The 23525-nt window shown below is 49.1% G+C and overlaps 2 protein-coding genes across 5 annotated transcripts in view; one reads left to right on the top strand and one right to left on the bottom strand.

Moving 5' to 3' along the window:
• Nucleotides 1-5615, bottom strand: part of amd1 (adenosylmethionine decarboxylase 1) — an 86647-nt gene extending 81032 nt beyond the window's left edge. For 3 of the 4 annotated variants that reach the window (XM_038799155.1, XM_038799154.1, XM_038799153.1), the window contains exon 1: nt 5209-5615. In XM_038799155.1, the coding sequence (XP_038655083.1) occupies nt 5209-5315 (107 nt within the window). In that variant the 5' untranslated portion in view covers nt 5316-5615. The remainder of the gene's footprint in view (nt 1-5208) is intronic. The other variant, XM_038799156.1, reaches the window with a different exon arrangement.
• A 349-nt stretch (nt 5616-5964) lies between these two features.
• cdk19 (cyclin-dependent kinase 19) overlaps nt 5965-23525 on the top strand; it is a 347911-nt gene continuing 330350 nt past the window's right edge. The window contains exon 1 of the mRNA XM_038799152.1: nt 5965-6638. Coding sequence (XP_038655080.1) covers nt 6511-6638 — 128 coding nt within the window. The 5' untranslated portion in view covers nt 5965-6510. The remainder of the gene's footprint in view (nt 6639-23525) is intronic.

Genomic DNA, 23525 nt, shown 5'->3' on the forward strand with positions numbered 1-23525 from the left:
TTTATCCTTTTTCAAGATGAAAGAGATTGATGCATGTGCCAGTGTGGCCGGTAACACTCCTCGGGACAGAATCTTTAAACAAGTTCAACAGGCGCGGCCCCAACACAGTCGCAAGCAGTTTATTGGAGGAATGCTAGCACAGTGGTCAGCACTGTTGCTTCACAGCCCCAGGGTCCCAGGTTTAATTGATGGCTTGGGTCATTGTCTGTGCAGAGTCTGCACATTCTCCCCATGTCTTGATGGGCCGAATGGCCTTCGTCTGCACTGCAAATTATATGATTATATGAAATTATATATGATTCGCTGGTTTCCTCCCACAAGTCCCGAAAAATGTGCTGTTAGGTAATTTGGAGATACTGAATTCTCCCTCAGTGTACCCGAACAGGCCGGAGTGTGGCGACTACAGGATTTTCACAGTAACTTCATTGCAGTGTTAATGTAAGCCTACTTGTGACAATAAAGATTATTATAAGATCCTATAAGATTCCACACTGAATCCACCTGGGCCTGACTGGATTGAATGACTAGTCCACACTATCCTCCAGCCCGAGCGGCACATCCTGTCCTCTTTCGCTTGTCAACCATCCAGAAACTGTACCTCACAGCCTTTCCCATTGACACCAACTCAAATCCACCTGAAACTTCTTCCAATTCACTAACAGCTGGTGCATGATATTATATTAACCTCCACCCCCAACTCACATTGGGTCCGTGATATATTAACCCCTTCCACTGGCCCCTGATATCATATTAATCACCCTCCACTGGGCCCTGAAATTATATTAATCGCCCTTCCACCCTGCACTGGGCCCTGATGTTATATTAATCCCCCCCATACACTAGGCCCTGATGTTATATTAATCCCCCCTCACACACACTATGCCCTAGGGGCTGGTTTAGCTCACAAGGCTAAATCGCTGGCTTATCAAGCAGGCCAGCAGCACGGTTCGATTCCCGTACCAGCCTCCCCGGACAGGCGCCGGAATGTGGCGACTAGGGGCTTTTCACAGTAACTTCATTGAAGCCTACTCGTGACAATAAGCGATTTTCATTTTCATTCATAATGTTATATTTATCTCCCCCTCAGACACACTGGGCCCTGATGTTATATTAATCCCCCAACTCACACACACTTGGCCCTGATGTTATATTAATCCCCATCAACACACTGGGCCCTCATGTTATATTAATTCCACCACCCCTAACACACACTGGGCCCTGATGTTATATTAATCCCCCCTCAACACACTGGGCCCTCATGTTATATTAATTCCACCACCCCTAACACACACTGGGCCCTGATGTTATATTAATCCCCCCTCAACACACTGGGCCCTCATGTTATATTAATTCCATCACCCCTAACACACACTGGGCCCTGATGTTATATTAATCCCCCCTCAACACACTGGGCCCTCATGTTATATTAATTCCCCCCCACTCACACACACTTGGCCCTGATGTTATATTAATCCCCCCTCAACACACTGGGCCCTGATGTTATATTAATTCCCCCCCACTCACACACACTTGGCCCTGATGTTATATTAATCCCCCCTCAACACACTGGGCCCTGATGTTATATTAATTCCCCCACCCCTCACACACACTGGGCCCTGATGTTATATTAATTCCCCCACCCCTCACTCACATTGGGCCCTGATGTTATATTAATCCCCCCTCAACACACTGGGCCCTGATGTTATATTAATTCCCCCACCCCTCACACACACTGGGCCCTGATGTTATATTAATTCCCCCACCCCTCACTCACATTGGGCCCTGATGTTATATTAATCCCCCCTCAACACACTGGGCCCTGATGTTATATTAATTCCCCCACCCCTCACACACACTGGGCCCTGATGTTATATTAATTCCCCCACCCCTCACTCACACTGGGCCCTGATGTTATATTAATCCCCCCTCAACACACTGGGCCCTGATGTTATATTAATTCCCCCACCCCTCACACACACTGGGCCCTGATGTTATATTAATCACCCCTCACAAACATACACAGGGCCCTGATGTTATATTAATCCCCTCCTCACACATACTGGACCCTGATGTTATAATAATGTCCCCCTCACACAAACCAAGCCCTGACGTTATATTAATCGCTCCCCTGACACACATTGGGCCCTGATGTTATATTAATCCCCCCTTCACACACACTGGGTCCTGATGTTATATTAACCAACCCCTTCACACACACTGGGACCTCATGTTATATTAATTCCCCCTCACACACTGGGCTCTGACTTTACATTAACCTCCCCCCCCTCACACTGAGGTTACAATAACCCCCCCCCTCACACTGAGGTTACAATAACCCCCCTCACACTGAGGTTACAATAACCCCCCCTCACACTGAGGTTACAATAACCCCCCCCTCACACTGAGGTTACAATAACCCCCCTCACACTGAGGTTACAATAACCCCCCCTCACACTGAGGTTACAATAACCCCCCCCCCCCCACACTGAGGTTACAATAACCCCCCCTCACACTGAGGTTACAATAACCCCCCTCACACTGAGGTTACAATAAACCCCCCTCACACTGAGGTTACAATAACCCCCCCCTCACACTGAGGTTACAATAACCCCCCCTCACACTGAGGTACATTCCCCTCCCCTCATAGAGGTACATCCCCCTAACCTCACACAGAGGGTACACCCTTCCCCTCACACATAGGGTACACCCCTCCCCTCACACACCAAGGTACACCCCCTCCCCTCACACAGAGAGTACAACCCCTCCCCTCACACACTAAGGTATACACCCCTCCCACAGAGGGTACATCCCCCCCTCACAGAGGGTACATCCCCCTCCCCTCACACAGAGGGGACACCCTTCCCCTCACACATAGGGTACACCCCTCCCCTCACACACCAAGGTATACACCCCCTCCCCTCACACAGAGAGTACACCCCCTCCCCTCACACACTAAGGTATACACCCCTCGCACAGAGTGTACATCCCCCCCTCCCCTCACACAGAGGGTACACCCCCCCTCCCCTCACACACTAAGGTACACACCCCTCCCCTCACAGAGGTACAACCCTCCCCTCCCCTCGCAGTGGGCACCCCCCCTTCCCTCGCACAGAGGGTACATCCCCCCCTCCCCTCGCACAGAGGGTACATCCCCCCCCTCCCCTCGCACAGAGGGTACATCCCCCCCTCCCCTCACACAGAGGGTACATCCCCCTCCCCTCACACAGAGGGTACATCCCCCCCTCCCCTCACAGAGGGTACATCCCCCCCTCCCCTCACAGAGGGTACATCCCCCCTCCCCTCACACAGAGGGTACATCCCCCCCTCCCCTCCCACAGAGGGTACAGCCCCCCTCCCCTCACAGAGGGTACATCCTCCCCTCCCCTCACAGAGGGTACATCCCCCCCTCCCCTCACACAGAGGGTACATCCCCCCTCCCCTCACACAGAGGGTACATCCCCCCCTCCCCTCACACAGAGGGTACATCCCCCCCTCCCCTCACACAGAGGGTACATCCCCCCTCCCCTCACACCGAGGGTACATCCCCCCCCTCCCCTCACACCGAGGGTACAGCCCCCCCGTCAGAGGGTACAGCCCCCTCCCCTCCCACAGAGGGTACAGCCCCCCCTCCCCTCAGAGGGTACATCCCCCCCCTCCCCTCACACAGAGGGTACATCCCCCCCCCCTCCCCTCACACAGAGGGTACATCCCCCCCCCATCCCTCACACAGAGGGTACATCCCCCCCTCCCCTCACACCGAGGGTACATCCCCCCCTCCCCTCACACCGAGGGTACATCCCCCCCTGCCCTCACGCCGAGGGTACATCCCCCCCCTCCCCTCACGCCGAGGGTACATCCCCCCCCTCCCCTCACGCCGAGGGTACATCCCCCCCCTCCCCTCACACCGAGGGTACATCCCCCCCTCACACAGAGGGTATATCCCCCCCCTCCCCTCACACAGAGGGTCCAGCCCCCCCTCCCCTCACACAGAGGGTACAGCCCCCTCCCCTCCCACAGAGGGTACATCCCCCCCCTCCCCTCCCACAGAGGGTACATCCCCCCCTCCCCTCCCAGAGGGTACATCCCCCCCTCCCCTCACACAGAGGGTACATCCCCCCCTCCCCTCACACAGATGGTGCATCCCCCCCTCCCCTCACAGAGGGTACATCCCCCCCTCCCCTCACACAGAGGGTACATCCCCCCCTCCCCTCACACAGAGGGTACATCCCCCCCTCCCCTCACACAGAGGGTACAGCCCCCCTCCCCTCACAGAGGGTACATCCCCCCCCTCACACAGAGGGTACATCCCCCCCCTCCCCTCACACAGGGGTACATCCCCCCCCTCCCCTCACACAGAGGGTACATCCCCCCCCTCCCCTCACACAGAGGGTACATCCCCCCCTCCCCTCACACAGAGGGTACATCCCCCCCTCCCCTCACACAGAGGGTACATCCCCCCCTCCCCTCACACAGAGGGTACACCCCCTCCCCTCACACAGAGGGTACACCCCCCCCTCCCCTCACAGAGGGTACATCCCCCCTCCCCTCACACAGAGGGTGCATCCCCCCCTCCCCTCACAGAGGGTGCATCCCCCCCCTCCCCTCACACAGAGGGTACATCCCCCCCCTCCCCTCACAGAGGGTACATCCCCCCCCCTCCCCTCACAGAGGGTACATCCCCCCCTCCCCCTCACACAGAGGGTGCACCCCCCCTCCCCTCACACAGAGGGTGCATCCCCCCCCCTCCCCTCACACAGAGGGTACATCCCCCCCTCCCCTCACACAGAGGGTACATCCCCCTCCCCTCACACAGAGGGTACATCATCCCCCTCCCCCCACACAGAGGGTACATCCCCCCCCTCCCCTCACACAGAGGGTACATCCCCCCCCCTCCCCTCACACAGAGGGTACATCCCCCCCCTCCCCTCACACAGAGGGTACACCCCCCTCCCCTCACACAGAGGGTACATCCCCCCCCCTCCCCTCACACAGAGGGTACATCCCCCCCCTCCCCTCACACAGAGGGTACACCCCCCCTCCCCTCACACAGAGGGTACACCCCCCCTCCCCTCACACAGAGGGTACACCCCCCCCTCCCCTCACACAGAGGGTACACCCCCCCCTCCCCTCACACAGAGGGTACACCCCCCCCCCTCCCCTCACACAGAGGGTACATCCCCCCCCCCCCCCTCCCCCCTCCCCCCTTACCTTGGAATGCTCCGCAGGTCTCCCGATCCTTTGCACAAATCCTGCCGAGAAAACCACACCTCCAACAGCTTCTCGGTCCCTTCGAAAAAGTGTGCACCGTTTTCCATCGTGAAACAAACGGGAAAAAAAAAGAGGGGAGAAAAAAAACTTTCCCCCCCTCCCTCCTCCTCCCGAAAAGAAAACTTCCCCCCCCCTCTCTTTTTCTGGTAAAAGCTTAATTAAGAATAAGTTAGTTTCAATTGCTCTGTTTTAGTGGGTTCTTAGTAGTCCGATGTTGTTGTTCTTTTTTTTTAATTATTTCTTTTTTGTTAATTAATATGTTGCCCCCAATCCGATCCCTCTTCACAGAGAATTGCTAAAAGCGAGCGCTAGCTAATGTCGCCGGCCATACTGTGACTAGCAGCGCGCCCAGCGCCGCCCGGCCCTTTTATAACCTCCGCTCCTCCAGGCCCCGCCCCACCGCTCCGACACAATGTAGCGCCTGTGGCGTCATCAGTCCCAGCGAACGCCCGGCGCGCGCTCCGCCGGCTCGAGACCCGCGCGGAGTGGGCAAAAGGAGCCGTTGGTCACCGGCGCGCGCAGCCGGCCCATTCGCCCAGGAATTTCCGAATTGGATTGAATTGAATTGAAAAAAATGACACAAAATAAAAACCAAAGCCCCCATCCCATTTTTTTTGTCCTCGCAGAACCTGGAGCGATTTTAATTTGTTTTCTGCGCTAAGTTCTTTAACGCGCGATTGGCCGGTGTCGCTGTCCATCAAATGCTAACCCCCCCCCCCCAAACTCTGGAATGGGAGAAGGCGGGAATGCAGTGCCTCAACCGATTCGTGAAATTTGCACGCCAAAGATTTATTTTGCGATTATTGCAACCTCTGATCTCAGCTTTTGCTTTAAAATTGGCTGATGCGGTTGGGAACCACCCACCCTTCTCTGCTCGGACTAACTGTCACCCCTTTTGGATGCCGAAAACGCGCAGTCCCGTCCGCCGCCATGCGCGACGGGAGATGTAGTTCCCGCGCCCGGGGCGCTGCGGCGCCTGGAGCGCGTCAGGGCGGGCTCCAGGGACTACAGCTCCCGTCCTGCCCCGCGGGCCGCCATTGTCTAGTGCCGATCACGTCAACACAACAACAAACCCCCGGTTAAATGTCGCCCGGCGAACTTGTTGGAAGAGACCAAAAACACACACACATACACACGAAATGAAGAAATGATCGGTGCTCACATTAAATAACCCGACCTGTATCTATCCCCCACCACCCAAAAAAAAGAGCCTGGAAATTCTGTACTAATGGAGTGACAGCCATGGATTACGATTTTAAAACGAAACTAGCAGCGGAGCGAGAGAAAGTGGAAGATCTGTTTGAATATGAAGGTTGCAAAGTGGGTCGGGGCACCTACGGTCATGTTTACAAAGCAAAAAGAAAATTTGGGTAAGACTTTAATACCTTCAGGCGGTTTTGTGAGGGGATGCTGCCCATTAACATGAGTGTTTTCTTTTCTTACTCTGTTCACGTGCTGCACAGACCAGTGTTGATGTTCCTGGTTTGTAAATATATCCTCACGCCCTCTGTGTTTACAACTACTCAGAGTAACTCACCTACTCCAAGCCAAGGCCCCCAGCCCTAATAACCTTTATTTTGGAAACTACATGCCTTTATTGATAGCACTGTTGGCATGCTGTAAACATCCCACGTCCTGCATTTTCTTTTATTCTGGAGTTTATTTTGCCAGTGCTTTGCTGGGCTGGGCGCCAGCAGTTAACTTAACCCAAAGCTGGTCATCATTTGAGGGCACACCGTCTTTTTGAACATGCCAACTAAAAATGTAAGCTGGTTTTTCCACGCTTCACATCTCTGGGAAACTTGGATGCCCTGAGTCTGAGCAGCATATTAAGGGATTTCAAAAAATACACATTAGTTTTTCACTGGTAGTCGTTCAACTATTCCGAAAGTAAATCCTGCACAATGTGTCCATTTTTCTGGTGTCGCTCAGTGAGACATGCACTTAATTTTCCTGTAATGTTAAAAAGAACAATTGTCATTTGTGTCGTTGCTAATGTAAATTAAAATACCCATTCACGGAGAAATGAATGTATTCATTTATTCACGGTAGAATGTATTCACGGTAGAAAAGGCGAGCAAAATTATTCGTCAAAAGTTGGGATTTCTCAATGGCATTTTAAGTTGGATGGATTTTGTTGCCCAACTATGGACTTCATTCCTCCCCCTAGCAACAAGTCTGACATCATAGAATTTACAGTACAGAAGGAGGCCATTCGGCCCATCGAGTCTGCACCGGCTCTTGGAATGAGCACCCTACCCAAGCCCATACCTCCACCCTATCCCTATAACCCAGTAACCCCACCTAACACTAAGGGCAATTTGGACCCTGAGGGCAATTTAGCCTGGCCAATTCACCTAACCTGCACATCTTTGGACTGTGGGAGGAAACCGGAGCACCTGGAGGAAACCCACGGACACAGGGGAGAACATGCAGACTCCACACAGACAGTGACCCAAGCCGGGATTCGAACCTGGGACCCTGGAGCTGTGAAGCATTTGTGCTAACCACTATGCTACCGTGCTGCCCATCAAGCCAATTCTGTTTGCAACTTTGGTGTCATATTGGATCCTGAGATGAGCTTCTGACCTCACATCCATACTATTTCTTTGGGTGACACGGTGGCACAGTGGTTAGCATTCTTGCCTCACAGCACCAGGGTCCTAGGTTCAATTCTGGCATTGGATGATTGTGTGGAGTTTGCATTTTCTCGTGTCTGGGTGGATTTCCTCCGGGTTCATCGGTTTCCTCCCACAGTCCAATGATGTGCAGATTAGGTGGATTGGCTGTGCTAAATTGCCCCTTAGTGTCCAAAGGATGCAGGTTAGATGGGGTCACGGGGATGGGACGTGTGAGTTGGCCTAGGTAGGTTGCTCTTTTGGAGGGTCAGGTCAAACTCGATGGGCCGAATGGCCTCAGGCACTGTAGGAATTCCATGGTTCTAAGACCACCAATTTGCACCTCTATTATCACGCGACTTTGCCCCTTTCTCTGCTCATTGGCTGCTGAAACCCTCACCCATACCTTTATTGTCTCTACTCTCAACTATTCCAATTCACTCCTGGCTGGTCTTTCACCCTCTATCCTCTGTAAACTTGAAGCTATCCAAAGCTCTGCTGCCCATGTCTGGAGTGCCAGCAGTGCTCTGGGATTGTTGGCCACTTTGGGACTATACAGAGTCCCCAGATTCTAAGTGCCGGAGCCCACAGGACCAAGTAGGTGCAGGGTCTCAGTGGGGAGGGAGGAAGAGGAGGACAGGGTTGAGGGTTATGACGACAAGGCCAGGTAGGAAGGGAGCACCCGGTAAGGTAGGGGCGCTGCAGACCTTTAGGCAATTGAAAATGAAATGAAAATCGCTTATTGTCACGAGTAGGCTTCAATGAAGTTACTGTGAAAAGCCCCTAGTCGCCACATTCCGGCGCCTGTCTGGGGAGGCTGGTACGGGAATCGAACCGTGCTGCTGGTCTGCTTGGTCTGCTTTAAAAGCCAGCGATTTAGCCTTATGAGCTAAACCAGCCCCAATTGCCTGATTGAAAAAGATTGGGGTGAGGTGTGTGGGCTGCACTATGCTTTGCCTGCCCCTGCAAAAATTGCAGAAAGATTGAAAGTGAGAGGGTGGCGGGAAGGCCACCAGGGAATTTTACAAACCTACCAGCGGGGGTCTGTAAAATTCTGCCCTCGGTATTTCTCCCTGAACATTTTGTATATTTACTTCAAATTTCCATCATCAGCCATGTTTTGTTTTTTTACTTTCTATTTTATCACATTCTTAGAAAAATACTTTATAATTAATGCTGTTGTGGATTGGCCTACACCTGCTCCTAATTTGTATGTTTGTATGAGTTCAGGAACATTGTGAATGAATGAGTGGTCAGATAATTTGTTCATGATGACGTTGGCTGGCTTAATGTTCGATCTGTCTGTGAGAATTCGCTTCTTTAAATAGTTACTATGGAATCTATTATATACATCCGGACGGACACGTGGGTCCTTAGTTAAACATCTTAGCTAAAAAAGCCTGATTGAGTATTTAGCCACAGCATGTATGCCATGATCACTGTACCGTTTGGCGCAGCATCAATAAAGAATCATAGAAGAACTGCCACAATCTTTCACACCTTCACTTTCATGACCATTTTGCTTTGTCACAAGCTTGTGACTGATACCCAGAAATGCTTCTATACATTTTTCACATTGTGGCCTCAAATCAAACTGGTACAGGTTGTATGGTTTAAAGCAAAAGGCTTTTTGTAACCAAAAGCAGTCAGCAAGGACTATTATTGATCCAATATGAGATGATTCTATTGACAGAAAAGAGGCATTTCTATCATAGTCGGGGTGTGTATGTTTGCTAATATATGTTCCTTTTTTCTTCGTGTAGGGGTATCCCAAGATGATGTAGCTGACATCAGAAAGCCTGTCCATTTCATGAGCACGTGTCACACATTCCCGATAGCATAAACACCTGCTCAGATATATTCACCTGGTTTCCTCCCACAGTCCAAAGACGTGCAGGTTAGGTGGATTGGCCATGATAAATTGCCCTGAGTGACCAAAAAAGGTTAGGAGGGGTTATTGGGTTAAGGGGATACGGTGGAAGTGAAGGCTTAAGTGGGTCGGTGCAGACTCGATGGACCGAATGGCCTCCTGTACTGTGTGTTCTATGAATATTTTTCAAGGAATACTTTGTGAGGAGGATGTCATTTTGAATCGAGGACTGTAGAGGAAAATTCAGGATTTGGGGTGCAAAATGACAAAAGGTAATTTATGGTGATGCCAGTTTCCTCTGAGGGATCCGGCATGTTACTTACTTCGAGTCATAGAGCCATTTACAGCACGGAAAGAGCCCATTGAGTCTATATCAGCTCTCTTCAGAAATTCAGTCAGTCCGACTACCCTGCTCTATCCCTGTATCCCTGCATATTTATTTTCATCAACTGCCCATCCAGGGGCTGGTTTAGCACACTGGGCTAAATCGCTGGCTTTTAAAGCAGACCAAGGTAAGCCAGCAGCGCGGGTTCAATTCCCGTACCAGCCTCCCCAAACAGGCGCTGGAATGTGGCGACTAGGGGCTTTTCACAGTAACTTCATTGAAGCCTACTCGTGACAATAAGCGATTTTCATTTCATTTTTATTTTCATTTCCAGATTTCTTCTGAAATCATTCATCAGCGCTGCTTCAACCATCCCTGTAGGCAGCAAGTTCAAGGCCATTGTCACTCACTGCAAAAAAAGCTCTTCCTCACATACCTCCTGCATCTCTTGCTCAAACCCACAGATCTGTGTGCATACTCCTCCTTGTACCATCAGCTAATGGGAACAGTTTTCCCTTGTCCACCTTACCTATACCTGTCATAATCTTGTAATCGGGATGTTCTAGTGCATTAATCACAAAAGGCTGGTATACAGGTACAGCAGGTAATTAGGAAAGCTAATAGAATGCTATAATTTATTGCAAGGAGAATTGATTACAAAAGCAGGGAAGTTACGCTTCAATTGTACAAGGCATTGGTGAGACCCCATCTGGAGTACTGTGCACTGTATTGGGCTTCTTACTTAAGGAAATATGTAAATGTGTTTGCAGTTCAGAGCAAATTATTAGACTAAAAAGGGCAGGTTGTCTTATGAAGAAAGGTTGGACAGGTTAGGGCTGTATTCACTGGAGTTTAGAAGAGTAAGAGACAACTTGATTGAAACATAGAAGATCCTGAAGGATCTTGACAGGATGGATCTGGAAAGGATGTTTCCTCTTGTAGGAGAATCTAGAACGAGGGTTGCTGTTCAAAAATAAGCGGCGCTCATTTAAGACAGAGATGAGACTCTGCAACCTTTTTCCTCAAAAGTCAGTGGAAGAAGAATCTTTGAATATTTTTAAGGTAGAGCTAGATAGACTTATGATTAACAACGGGTTGAAAAGTTATCCGGGTTGGTGTGAATGTGGGGTTGAATTTACAATCAGATCAGCTTTGATCTTATTGAATGATGGAGCAGGCGAGTGATCCACTCCTGCTCTGAATTTGAATGTTTGTATGTACGTGTGCTTGTGTACCTGTCAAATCTCCTTCAACCTTTTCTGTTCCAAGCAGAGCTTCCTTGACATTGTAGCTTAAACATCCTTTCAAGGACCCTCACATTTTACCTAAAGTGTGACAACCAGGACTGAATGCAGTACTCTAGTTGTGGCTTTAGTTTTGTTTATTTTTTCTATTTAGGGGCAATTTAGCATGACCAATCCACCTAACCTGCACACGTTTGGGTTCTGGGGGTGAGACCCACGCAGACACAGGTAGAATGTGCAAACTCCACACAGGCAGTGACCCGGGGCCGGGATCAAACCCGGATCCTTGGCGCAGTGAGGCAGCAGTGCTAACCACTCCACCACCACGCCGCACTGCAGAGATGTATGCACATGCATCCCCAGGTCCCTGCTCATTCTTTAGATCTGTTTCATGAAGTCTATATTGCGACAAAGCTCCCTGTCGGGGAATTGAACCGCGGTCTCCCGCGTGACAGGCGGGGAAACTAACCATTATACTAACGAGCAACTGCTCATGAAGTCTATATTGCCTTTTGTTATCCCTCCTGCCAAAATATATCACCTAACACTCTGTATTAAGTAAGAAGTCTTGCAACACCAGGTTAAAGTCCAACATGTTTGTTTTGAAACACTAGCTTTCGGAGCACTGCTCCTTCCTCAGGTGAATGAAGGGGTATGTTCCAGAAATATGTAGACAAATTCAAAGATGCCAGACAATGAGTTTGTCTATATTGAATTTGTCTGTATATATGTTTCTGGAACATACCTTTTCATTCACCTGCTGTTGGACTTTAACCTGGTGTTGTAAGACTTCTTACTGTGCTCACCCAAGTCCAACGACAGCATCTCCACATCACTCTGTATTAAATTCCATCTGTTGCTTGCCTGCCCGTTCCACTAATTTATCTATATCCTTTGGGGCAATTTAGCGTGGCCAATCCACCTAGCCTGCACGTTTTTGCGTTGTGGGGGCGAAACCCACGCAAACACGGGGAGAATGTGCAAACTCCACACAGACAGTGACCCAGAGCCGGGATCGAACTTGAGACCTTGGCGCCGTGAGGCTGCAGGGCTAACCGACTGCGCCACTGTGCTGCCCATCATCAACAAATTTTGAAATTTTACTCTGTATTCCAATATTTTTGGTCCGAGCACTGACCCTTGGGGAACACCAATTGCCTACCATCCAGTCTGAAAATAATAATTTGCCTTGACTTGCTGTTTTCTCTAGTTAAGACAAGTTTTTATTTTATCCAAGTCAACCCTCACCCTACACTATTCGATGAGTCACTATTTTGATTTTTTTTCTTTCTTTATAAATTTAGAGTACCAAATTAATTTTTCCTATTAAGGGGCAATTTAGTGTGGCCAACTCACCTACCCTGCACATCTTTGAGTTGTGGGGGTAAAACCCATGCAAACACTGGGAGAATGTGCAAACTCCACACGGACAGTGACCCAGAGCCGGGATTGAACCTGGGACCTTGGTCCCGTGAGGCAGCAGTGCTAGCCACTTGGCCATCATGCTACCCTGAACCACTATTTTGTTAACTAGCCTTTCATGTGGTCTTTTGCCAAATGTTTTCTTGAGATCCATATACAATATCCCCTGCATTCCCTTCATCAATCTTCCTTAATGCAAACCTCTCCAAGTACCTGTTGGATTTTTTTCTGATCGTGCTTTGGTTCACCTACCTTTCTCGCCTGTGAGAAAGCACCTACCCTGTACCTGAAGCATCTCCTCCTTAAATATCATCCATTGTTGCATTATTGCATTATGACCTAATTGCATTAGGCCAGTTTTTAGAAGCTAGAGTCACAGTATAAATAGGGGCTAGATACAGTGCAGACTTTGTTTGCACTGAGTGCTGAGCTTGTGGCATTTGAGTGCTACAGTGAGAGTTTGGTGACTGAGGGAGTATAAGGGTTATTTAAAGTCTAGTATTTCTTTTATTTAGTTAATTAACTTAAAAGTTGCTGTTTGGTCTATAAGAAGGTGAATTTTGAATCAGCTTTAAACAAGGTTCTACTTGGACTTACTTGCAGCTGGAGCTTGTTAATTAGTTAATTGCATTAGGCCAGTTTTTAGAAGCTAGAGTCACAGTATAAATAGGGGCTAGATACAGTGCAGACTTTGTTTGCACTGAGTGCTGAGCTTGTGGCATTTGAGTGCTACAGTGAGAGTTTGGTGACTGAGGGAGTGCTGAGCTTGTGGCATTTGAGTGCTACAGTGAGAGTTTGGTGACTGAGGGAGTGCTGAGCTTGTGGCATTTGAGTGCTACAGTGAGAGTTTGGTGACTGAGGGAGTGCTGAGCTTGTGGCATTTGAGTGCTACAGTGAGAGTTTGGTGACTGAGGGAGTGCTGAGCTTGTGGCATTTGAGTGCTACAGTGAGAGTTTGGTGACTGAGGGAGTTAGGTGAGGAGGGAGTAAGGTGCTCCTTACATTTCATTTCCTATATTTATCAAAGAGCGTGAAGGGAACCAGGAGTTTAGAGTACAGCTGACTGGGAGCAGAGTCGGAGGGCGGAGGTCCAGTTGGTCCACAGGGCAGCTAATTCTGTAAAGTAAGAGGGGATGGAGGCTAGGGCAGTTGCATGCTCCTCCTGTAGGATGTGGGTGGTGAGGGATACCACTGGTGTCCCCGCTGACTATACCTGCGGGAAGTGCACCCAACTCCAGCTCCTCAGAGACCGTGTTAAGGTACTGGAGCTGGAGCTGGATGAACTTCGGATCATCCGGGAGGCAGAGGGGGTCATAGAGAAGAGTTACAGGGAGGTAGCCACACCAAAGGTACTGGACAAGAGTAGCTGGGTTACAGTCAGGGGAAAGAAAACTAACAGGCAGACAGTGCAGGGATCCCTCGTGGCCATTCCTCTTCAAAACAAGTATACCGTTTTGGATGCTGTTGGGGGGGATGACCTACCGGGGGAAGGCCCCAGCGGCCAGGTCTCTGGCACTGAGTCTGGCTCTGGGGCTCAGAAGGGAAGGGGGGAGCATAGAAAAGCAATAGTAATAGGAGATTCAATGGTTAGGGGAATAGATAGGAGATTCTGTGGTCGCGAGCGAGACTCCCGAAAGGTATGTTGCCTCCCGGGTGCCAGGGCCAGGGATGTCTCGGATCGTGTCTTCAGGATCCTGAAGGGGGAGGGTGAGCAGCCAGAAGTCGTGGTGCACATTGGTACCAACGATGTAGGTAGGAAAAAGGGTGTGGAGGTAATAAACAAGTTTAGGGAGTTAGGCTGGAAGTTAAGGACAGACAGAGTTGTCATCTCTGGTTTGTTGCCGGTGCCACGTGATAGCGAGGCTAGGAATAGGGAGAGAGTGCAGTTGAACACGTGGCTGCAGGAATGGTGTAGGAGGGAGGGCTTCAGGTATTTGGATAATTGGAGCGCATTCTGGGGAAGGTGGGACCTGTACAAGCAGGACGGGTTGCATCTGAACCAGAGGGGCACCAATATCCTGGGGGGGAGGTTTTCTAGTACTCTTCGGGAGGGTTTAAACTAATTTGGCAGGGGAATGGGAACCGGATCTGTAGTCCAGCAACTAAGGTAGACGATAGTCAGGACGCCAAAGCACGTAGTGATGCAGTGGGGAAGGTAACAATGACAAAGGAGAGTACTTGCAGGCAAGGAGATGGGTTGAAGTGTGTATACTTTAATGCAAGAAGCATCAGGAATAAGGTGGGTGAACTTAAGGCATGGATCGGTACTTGGGACTACGATGTGGTGGCCATCACGGAAACTTGGATAGAAGAGGGGCAGAAATGGTTGTTGGAGGTCCCTGGGTATAGATGTTTCAACAAGATTAGGGAGGATGGTAAAAGAGGTGGGGGGGTGGCATTGTTAATTAGAGATAGTATAACAGCTGCAGAAAGGCAGTTCGAGGGGGATCTGCCTACTGAGGTAATATGGGTTGAAGTTAGAAATAAGAAAGGAGCAGTCACCTTGTTGGGAGTGTTCTATAGGCCCCCCAATAGCAGTAGAGATGTGGAGGAACAGATTGGGAAACAGATTCTGGAAAGGTGCAGAAGTCACAGGGTAGTAGTCATGGGCGACTTCAACTTCCCAAACATTGAGTGGAAACTCTTTAGATCAAATAGTTTGGATGGGGTAGTGTTTGTGCAGTGTGTCCAGGAAGCTTTTCTAACACAGTATGTAGATTGTCCGACCAGAGGGGAGGCCATATTGGATTTAGTACTTGGTAATGAACCAGGGCAGGTGATAGATTTGTTAGTGGGGGAGCATTTTGGAGGTAGTGACCACAATTCTGTGACTTTCACTTTAGTAATGGAGAGGGATAGGTGCGAGCAACAGGGCAAGGTTTATAATTGGGGGAAGGGTAAATACAATGCTGTCAGACAAGAATTGAAGTGCAGAAGTTGGGAACATAGGCTGTCAGGGAAGGACACAAGTGAAATGTGGAACTTGTTCAAGGATCAGGTACTGCGTGTCTTTGATATGTATGTCCCTGTCAGGCAGGGAAGAGATGGTCGAGTGAGGGAACCATGGTTGACAAGAGAGGTTGAATGTCTTGTTAAGAGGAAGAAGGAGACTTATATAAGGCTGAAGAAACAAGGTTCAGACAGGGCGCTGGAGGGATACAAGATAGCCAGGAGGGAACTGAAGAAAGGGATTAGGAGAGCTAAGAGAGGGCATGAAAAATCTTTGGCGGGTAGGATCAAGGAAAACCCCAAGGCCTTTTACACATACGTGAGAAATATGAGAATGACTAGAGTGAGAGTAGGTCCGATTAAGGACAGTAGCGGGAGATTGTGTATTGAGTCTGAAGAGATAGGAGAGGTCTTGAACAAGTATTTTTCTTCAGTATTTACAAATGAGAGGGGCCATATTGTTGGAGAGGACAGCGTGAAGCAGACTGATAAGCTTGAGGAGATACTTGTCAGGAAGGAAGATGTGTTGCGCGTTTTGAAAAACTTGAGGATAGACAAGTCCCCCGGGCCTGACGGGATATATCCAAGGATTCTATGGGAAGCAAGAAATGAAATTGCAGAGCCGTTGGCAATGATCTTTTCGTCCTCGCTGTCAACAGGGGTGGTACCAGAGGATTGGAGAGTGGCGAATGTCGTGCCCCTGTTCAAAAAAGGGAATAGGGATAACCCTGGGAATTACAGGCCAGTTAGTCTTACTTCGGTGGTAGGCAAAGTAATGGAAAGGGTACTGAGGGATAGGATTTCTGAGCATCTGGAAAGGCATTGCTTGATTAGGGATAGTCAGCACGGATTTGTGAGGGGTAGGTCTTGCCTTACAAGTCTTATTGAATTCTTTGAGGAGGTGACCAAGCATGTGGATGAAGGTAAAGCAGTGGATGTAGTGTACATGGATTTTAGTAAGGCATTTGATAAGGTTCCCCATGGTAGGCTTATGCAGAAAGTAAGGAGGCATGGGATAGTGGGAAATTTGGCCAGTTGGATAACAAACTGGCTAACCGATAGAAGACAGAGAGTTGTGGTGGATGGCAAATATTCAGCCTGGAGCCCAGTTATCAGTAGCGTACCGCAGGGATCAGTTCTGGGTCCTCTGCTGTTTGTGATTTTCATTAACGACTTGGATGAGGGAGTTGAAGGGTGGGTCAGTAAATTTGCAGATGATACGAAGATTGGTGGAGTTGTGGATAGTGAGGAGGGCTGTTGTCGGCTTCAAAGAGACATAGATAGAATGCAGAGCTGGGCTGAGAAGTGGCAGATGGAGTTTAACCCTGACAAGTGTGAGGTTGTCCATTTTGGAAGGACAAATCTGAATGCGGAATACAGGGTTAATGGTAGGGTTCTTGGCAATGTGGAGGAGCAGAGAGATCTTGGGGTCTATGTTCATTGTTCTTTGAAAGTTGCCACTCAAGTGGATAGAGCTGTGAAGAAGGCCTATGGTGTGCTAGCGTTCATTAGCAGAGGGATTGAATTTAAGAGCCGTGAGGTGATGATGCAGCTGTACAAAACCTTGGTCAGGCCACATTTGGAGTACTGTGTGCAGTTCTGGTCACCTCATTTTAGGAAGGATGTGGAAGCTTTGGAAAAGGTGCAAAGGAGATTTACCAGGATGTTGCCTGGAATGGAGAGTAGGTCATACGAGGAAAGATTGAGGGTGTTGGGCCTTTTCTCATTGGAACGGAGAAGGATGAGGGGCGACTTGATAGAGGTTTATAAGATGATCAGGGGAATAGATAGAGTAGATAGTCAGAGACTTTTTCCCCGGGTGGAACACACCATTACAAGGGGACATAAATTTAAGATAAATGGTGGAAGATATAGAGGGGATGTCAGAGGTAGGTTCTTTACCCAGAGAGTAGTGGGGGCATGGAATGCACTGCCTGTGGTAGTAGTTGAGTCGGAAAATTTATGGACCTTCAAACGGCTATTGGATAGGTACTTGGATTAGGGTAGAATAAGGGAGTGTAGGTTAACTTCTTAAGGGCAGCACGGTAGCATTGTGGATAGCACAATTGCTTCACAGCTCCAGGGTCCCAAGTTCGATTTCGACTTGGGTCACTGTCTGTGTGGAGTCTGCACATCCTCCCCGTGACTGCGTGGGTTTCCTCCGGGTACTCCGGTTTCCTCCCACAGTCCAAAGATGTGCAGGTTGGGTAGATTGGCCATGACAAATTGTCCAAAATTCTATGATTAACCTCGGACAAAAGTTCGGCGCAACATCGTGGGCCGAAGGGCCTGTTCTGTGCTGTATTTCTCTATCTATCTATTGTTCTGTTAGAGATTTTCCTGTCAATCTTTGGATACATTTTATCTTGGCTAGATGTCTTCTCACCCCATTGTAAATAGCCCTCTTCCAATTTAGACATTCTACTTTAGATTGTCCCCTGCTCTTTTGTATTACTAGTCTAAACATCATGATACAATGATCACTTTTACCCAAGTGTTCCTCCGTCACCGCATGCCTTGCCAAGCTGTTCCAGTACAGCCAAAGACACTGGCATCTATCCAGCATAGTGGAAATTTACTCAGATGTGTCCTGCAAACAAAAAGCAGCACAAGTCCAACCTAGCCAGTTACCACCCCATCAGCCTACTCTCGATCATCAGTAAAGTGATATCAAACAGTATATCAGTAACAGTGGTATCAAACGGCACTTGCTCAGCAATAACCTTAGTTTGGCTTCCTCCAGAGCCACTCAGCTCCTGACCTCATTACAGTGTTGTATCAAACATGGACAAAAGAGCTGAACTCTTGAGGTGAGAGTGATTGCCCTGGACATCAAGGCTGCATTTGACCAAGTGTGGCATCAAGAAGCCCCAACAAAACTGGAGTCAACAGGAATCGGGGAAAACTCTCCACTGGTTGGAGGCATTACTAGCACAAAGGAAGGTGGCTCTGGTTGTTGGAGGTCAATCATCTCCGCTCTAGGACATCGCTGCATAAGGTCCTTACTATAGTGTCTGCGGCCCAATCACCTTGAGCTGCTTCATCAATGACCTTCCATCGTAAGGCCAGAAGTGGGGATGTTTTCTGATGTCTGCACAAAATCCAGCACCATTTGTGAGTCCTCAGATATTGAAGCAGTCCAGATCCAAATGCAGCAAGACCTGGACAATATCCAAGCTTGGGCAAACAAGTGGCAGGTAACATTTGAGTCACACAAGTGCCAGGCAATGACCATCTCCTACAAGAGAAAAAACGATCATTGCCGCTCGACATTCAATGGCATTACCATCACTGAGTCCCCCACTTAAACACCCTTGGAGGTTACCTTTGACCAGAAACTCAATTGGACCAGCCATATAAATACTATGGCTACAAGTGCAGGTCAGTGGTTAGGAATTCTGTGGCGAGTAATTTATCTTCTGACTCCCCACCATCTACAAGGCACATGTCAGGAGGGTGATGGAATATTTTCCACTCACCTGCATGAGTGCAGCTCCAACACTCAAGAAACTTGACACCATCCAAGTCAAAGCAGTCCACTTGATTGGCACCCCATCCACCACCTTCACCATGCCTTCCTCCCCCCTTCATTGAGCAATGAAGAATATTCCAAAACATGAGATTAAATTATGGTTGGATATAATTCTGCCGCTGATGGGCCACAGCACCTCATGGACGCTGAGTTTTCAGTTGTTAGATCAGGTGAAAATCTAACCCATTTAATTGGTCGTGCCAACATGATGGAGGATATTCTCTATGTGAAGGTGGGATGTTGTCTCCACAAAGTGGTCACTGCTGTCAATAATGTCACAGAACGATGCATTTGCGACAGGTAGGTTAGTGAGGACAAGGTCAAATTGGGTATTCCCTCACCACCTGCCGCAGACCAAGTCCAGCAGCTATGTCCTTTTGTACTTTAGCTTGGTCTGTAGGGTGCTACCAAGCCATCTTGGTGATGGATTTTGTCCCACCCAGAGTACATTCTGTGTCCTTGCTTCAATGCTGCTTCCAGTTCAACATGGAGGAGTACTTGCTCATCAGATGAGGTCATGGGGTGGAAGTTGGCTGCAGCGTGGTATCTTGTCATGATGGTTTTTTAGCACACCTTTGCCTTGATACCATAAGATTTCATGGAGCCTAGAGTCAATTTTGAGGGGAGGTGATGGCCTAGTGGTATTGTCACTGGACTAGTAATCCAGAGACCTAGGCTAATGCTCTGAGGACATGGGCTGGATTCTCCACAGGCCCGCGCTGAAATCGCATTTGGCGCGGGAGTGGAGAATCACTGTTCCCGATCGGATTGCGTTTGGCCGCTCCGGCGATTCTCTGGGCCCTGGAGAATCGCTCATCCGTCAATCACGCCGCGCAGCAGAGGCCATCCCAGTGATACTCCGATCCCAACCGGCCGATTTCACGACGGCGTGGTTCTAACCACGTAATGCTAGTAGGGACTCAGTCCGTGGCCGCCCTGGTGGGGGGGGGGGGGCGGGGGTATCCAGCAATGCGGAGGGAGGGCCTTATGGGTGGCCGGGGCAGCGACCGGGCGGGTCGCATGGAGGGGCGCAGGGCCGATTGGGGGGACCTTCTTTCTAGGTGATGGTCCGCGGTCCGAGTCCACCATGGCACTCAGCGTGGCTGCTGGAAGCCGCTGCCATGCGCGGGCTCGGAACCGGAAGTGCGGGGGCTCGTATCCACAGTCAAAGCTGCGTGAAGCTCCCTGGGTCCCTGCTAGCCCCCTGCAGGGAAGTGAATAGCTTATTATTTTTTTCAGGAAACTGGGGAGTGAAACGCCAGCGTTTTGATGCCGGAGTAGTGACATAGCACCATTTTTGGAGAATCCAGCCCCATTGGTTTGAATCCCAGCAAGGCAGTTGGTGAAATTTGCATTCAGTAAAGAGAAATCTGGAATTAAAAATCTAATGATGACCATGAAACCTTTGTCAATTGTTGTAAAATCCCATCTGGTTCACTAATGTCCTTTAGGGCAGGAAATCTGCTGTCCTTCCTGGTCTGACCTACACGTGACTCCAGACCCATAGTATAGGGAGTGAGGGGGAATTGGAGATTTTGGTTGACTTAAAAGTGGACAAATCCTCAGGTCGGGATGAGTTGTATCCCAGGCTGCTGTGGGAGACGAGGGAGGAAATTCCAGGGGCTCTGGCCACAGGGGAGCAACCAGAGGACTGGAGGACAGCTAATATCGTTCCACTTTTCAACAGATAAGCCAGGTAACTACAGACCATTGAGTCCCACATCAGTGGGAAGGAAACAATTGGAGAAAAGTCTGAAGGAAATAATTAATCTCCACTTGGAGAGACAAAGTTTGATCAGGGCGAGTCAGCATGGGTTTGCCAAAGGGAGGTGATCGGGTGTATAGATGAGGTTGGTGCAGTTAGAATCAAATCATAGAAACATTACAGCACAGAAGGAGGCCATTTGGCCCATCTTGCCCATGCCAGCCTGAGGACACCCAGGTGCCCTTTCTAACCCCACCTTCCTGTACCCATCCCATAGCCCTATATCGTACAGCACTTAAGGGGCACATCCAGGTTAGGGTCTCTGCCTCCACCACCAACTGGGGAAGCGAATTCCAGATACCCATTACACCTCAATTAAGTCACCCCTCAGCCTTCTTCGTTCTGAGAAAAATAGAGCCAACCTATCCAATCTCTCCTTGTAACTCTACTTTTCTAGCCCTAGCAACATTCTTGTAAACTTCCTCTACACTCTCCAGAGCAATTCCGTCCTCTTGCACACAATACTCCAGTTGTGGCCTCACCAGTGTTTTATACAATTCCAACTTAGTTGATGTAGTTTAGTTGGATTGTAGTAATGTCCCACATGGTAGATTGATAAAGAAGATAAAAGTACATGGGATCCAGAGTAAATTGGCAAGTTGGACCCAAAACTGGCTTTGTGGTAGGACAGTAAGAAGTCTTACAACACCAGGTTAAAGTCCAACAGTTTTGTTTCAAACACGAACTTTCGGAAGTAGCATCTCCACTTCGTGGTAGGAGACAGAGGGTGGTGCAGAAGACTGCAGGCGGTGTCCAGTGCCGTACCTCCAGGATCAGTGCTTGTGATTTGTTGTTTGTTGTTTGTGATATAAACGATATAGATGAGAATGTGTGTGTGTGTGTGTGTGTTGGGGGGGGGGGGGGGGGAGGCGCTTCTATAACAAAACGCGGAAGGCAGAGTGAGTGCAGCGAAGGTTTACCAGGCCGATTCCTGTGATGGCGGGACTGTCATCTGAGGAGAGACTAAATCAGTTAGGATTCTATTCATTTGAGTTTAGAAGAGTGAGGGGGATCTCACAGAAACTTACAAAATTCTAACAGGATTAGATAGGCTAAATTCCGAAAGAATGTTCCCAATAGTGGGGGTGTCCCACTAGGATTCATAATTGCAGTCAAGAAGTAAACCTTTTAGGACTGAGGTGAGGAGAAATTTCTTCACCCAAAAAGTGGTGAACCTGTGGAATTCGCTACCACAAAAAGCAGCTGAGGCCAAAATGTTGTGTAATTTTTAGAAGGAATTAGATATAGCTCTTCGGGCTAAAAGGATCAAGGGATATGGGGGAGAAGGTAGGATCAGGGTATTGAACTTGATGATCAGCCATGATTATAATGAATGGCGGAGCTCGAAGGGCTGAATGGCCTCCTCCTGCTCTTATTTTCTATGTGTCTATTAGGTTGCAGGGAGATGTAGACGAGTTGGTCAGATGGACAGATCAGTGGCAGATGGAATTTAACCCGGAAAAGTGCAAGGTGATGCACTTTGGAAGGAATAACACAACAAGGGAATACTTGATGAATGGCAGGACATCGGAAACTCCGAGGAACAGAGAGAATTTGGGGTGCTGGTCCACAAAGTCCTGTAGGAGGCAGAGCAGGTGATTAGGGTAGTTATGGCATATGGGACACTTGCCTTTATCAGTCGTGGCAGAGATTATAAAAGCAGGAAAGTTATATTGGAACTGTACAGGACACTGGTTAGATCGCAGCTGGAGTACTGGTGCAGTTCTGTTCACCTTACTATAGATTATACTAGAAAGGGTGCAGGGGAGATTCACCTGGGATCGGGCATTTGAGATATGAAGAGAGGCTGGATAAGCTTGAGGTTTTTTTTGGAGCAGAGAGGGCTGAGAGAGGACCTGATTGAGGTGTATTAGATTATGAGGGGTATGCACATGGTGGATAGAAAACAGCTGTTCCCCCGAGTTGAAGGGTTAGCATAATTGTGAGGAAATATGTTTCCACCCAGAGGGTGATGGTGATCTGGAATGCACTCTCTGGGAGGGTAGTAGAGACGGCAACCCTCACAAGCTTTGAAATTAATGTGGATAAGCACTTGATATGTCATTTTAAAAAAATAATTTAGAGTACCCAATTCATTTTTTCCAATTAAGGGGCAATTTAGCATGTTCAATCCATCTACCTTGCACATCTTTGGGTTGTGGGGGCAAAACCCATGCAAACACGGAGAGAATGTGCAAACTCCACACGGACAGTGACCCAGAGCCGGGATCGAACCTGGGATCTCAGCGCCGTGAGGCAGCAGTGCTAACCACTGCGCATCGTGCTGGCCTACTTGATATGTCACAGCATTCAAGGCCATGGACCAAGTGCTGGAAAGTGGGATGAGTGCAGACTCGATGGGTTGAAGGGCCGATACCGTATGAGTCAATGTACTCAGGGAATGGGCAATCAGTGCTTGCCTGTCTAGTGATGCCCACATCCTGTAAAAATGAATTTAAAAAATATCTCCCATCTGACTATATACTACTGTGCTGGCAGCTCTGATGGGCGTGTCCTACCCTGGGATGGTGAT

This window comes from Scyliorhinus canicula, chromosome 6, assembly GCF_902713615.1.
Source record: "Scyliorhinus canicula chromosome 6, sScyCan1.1, whole genome shotgun sequence".
In the NCBI taxonomy this organism is placed as follows: domain Eukaryota; kingdom Metazoa; phylum Chordata; class Chondrichthyes; order Carcharhiniformes; family Scyliorhinidae; genus Scyliorhinus; species Scyliorhinus canicula.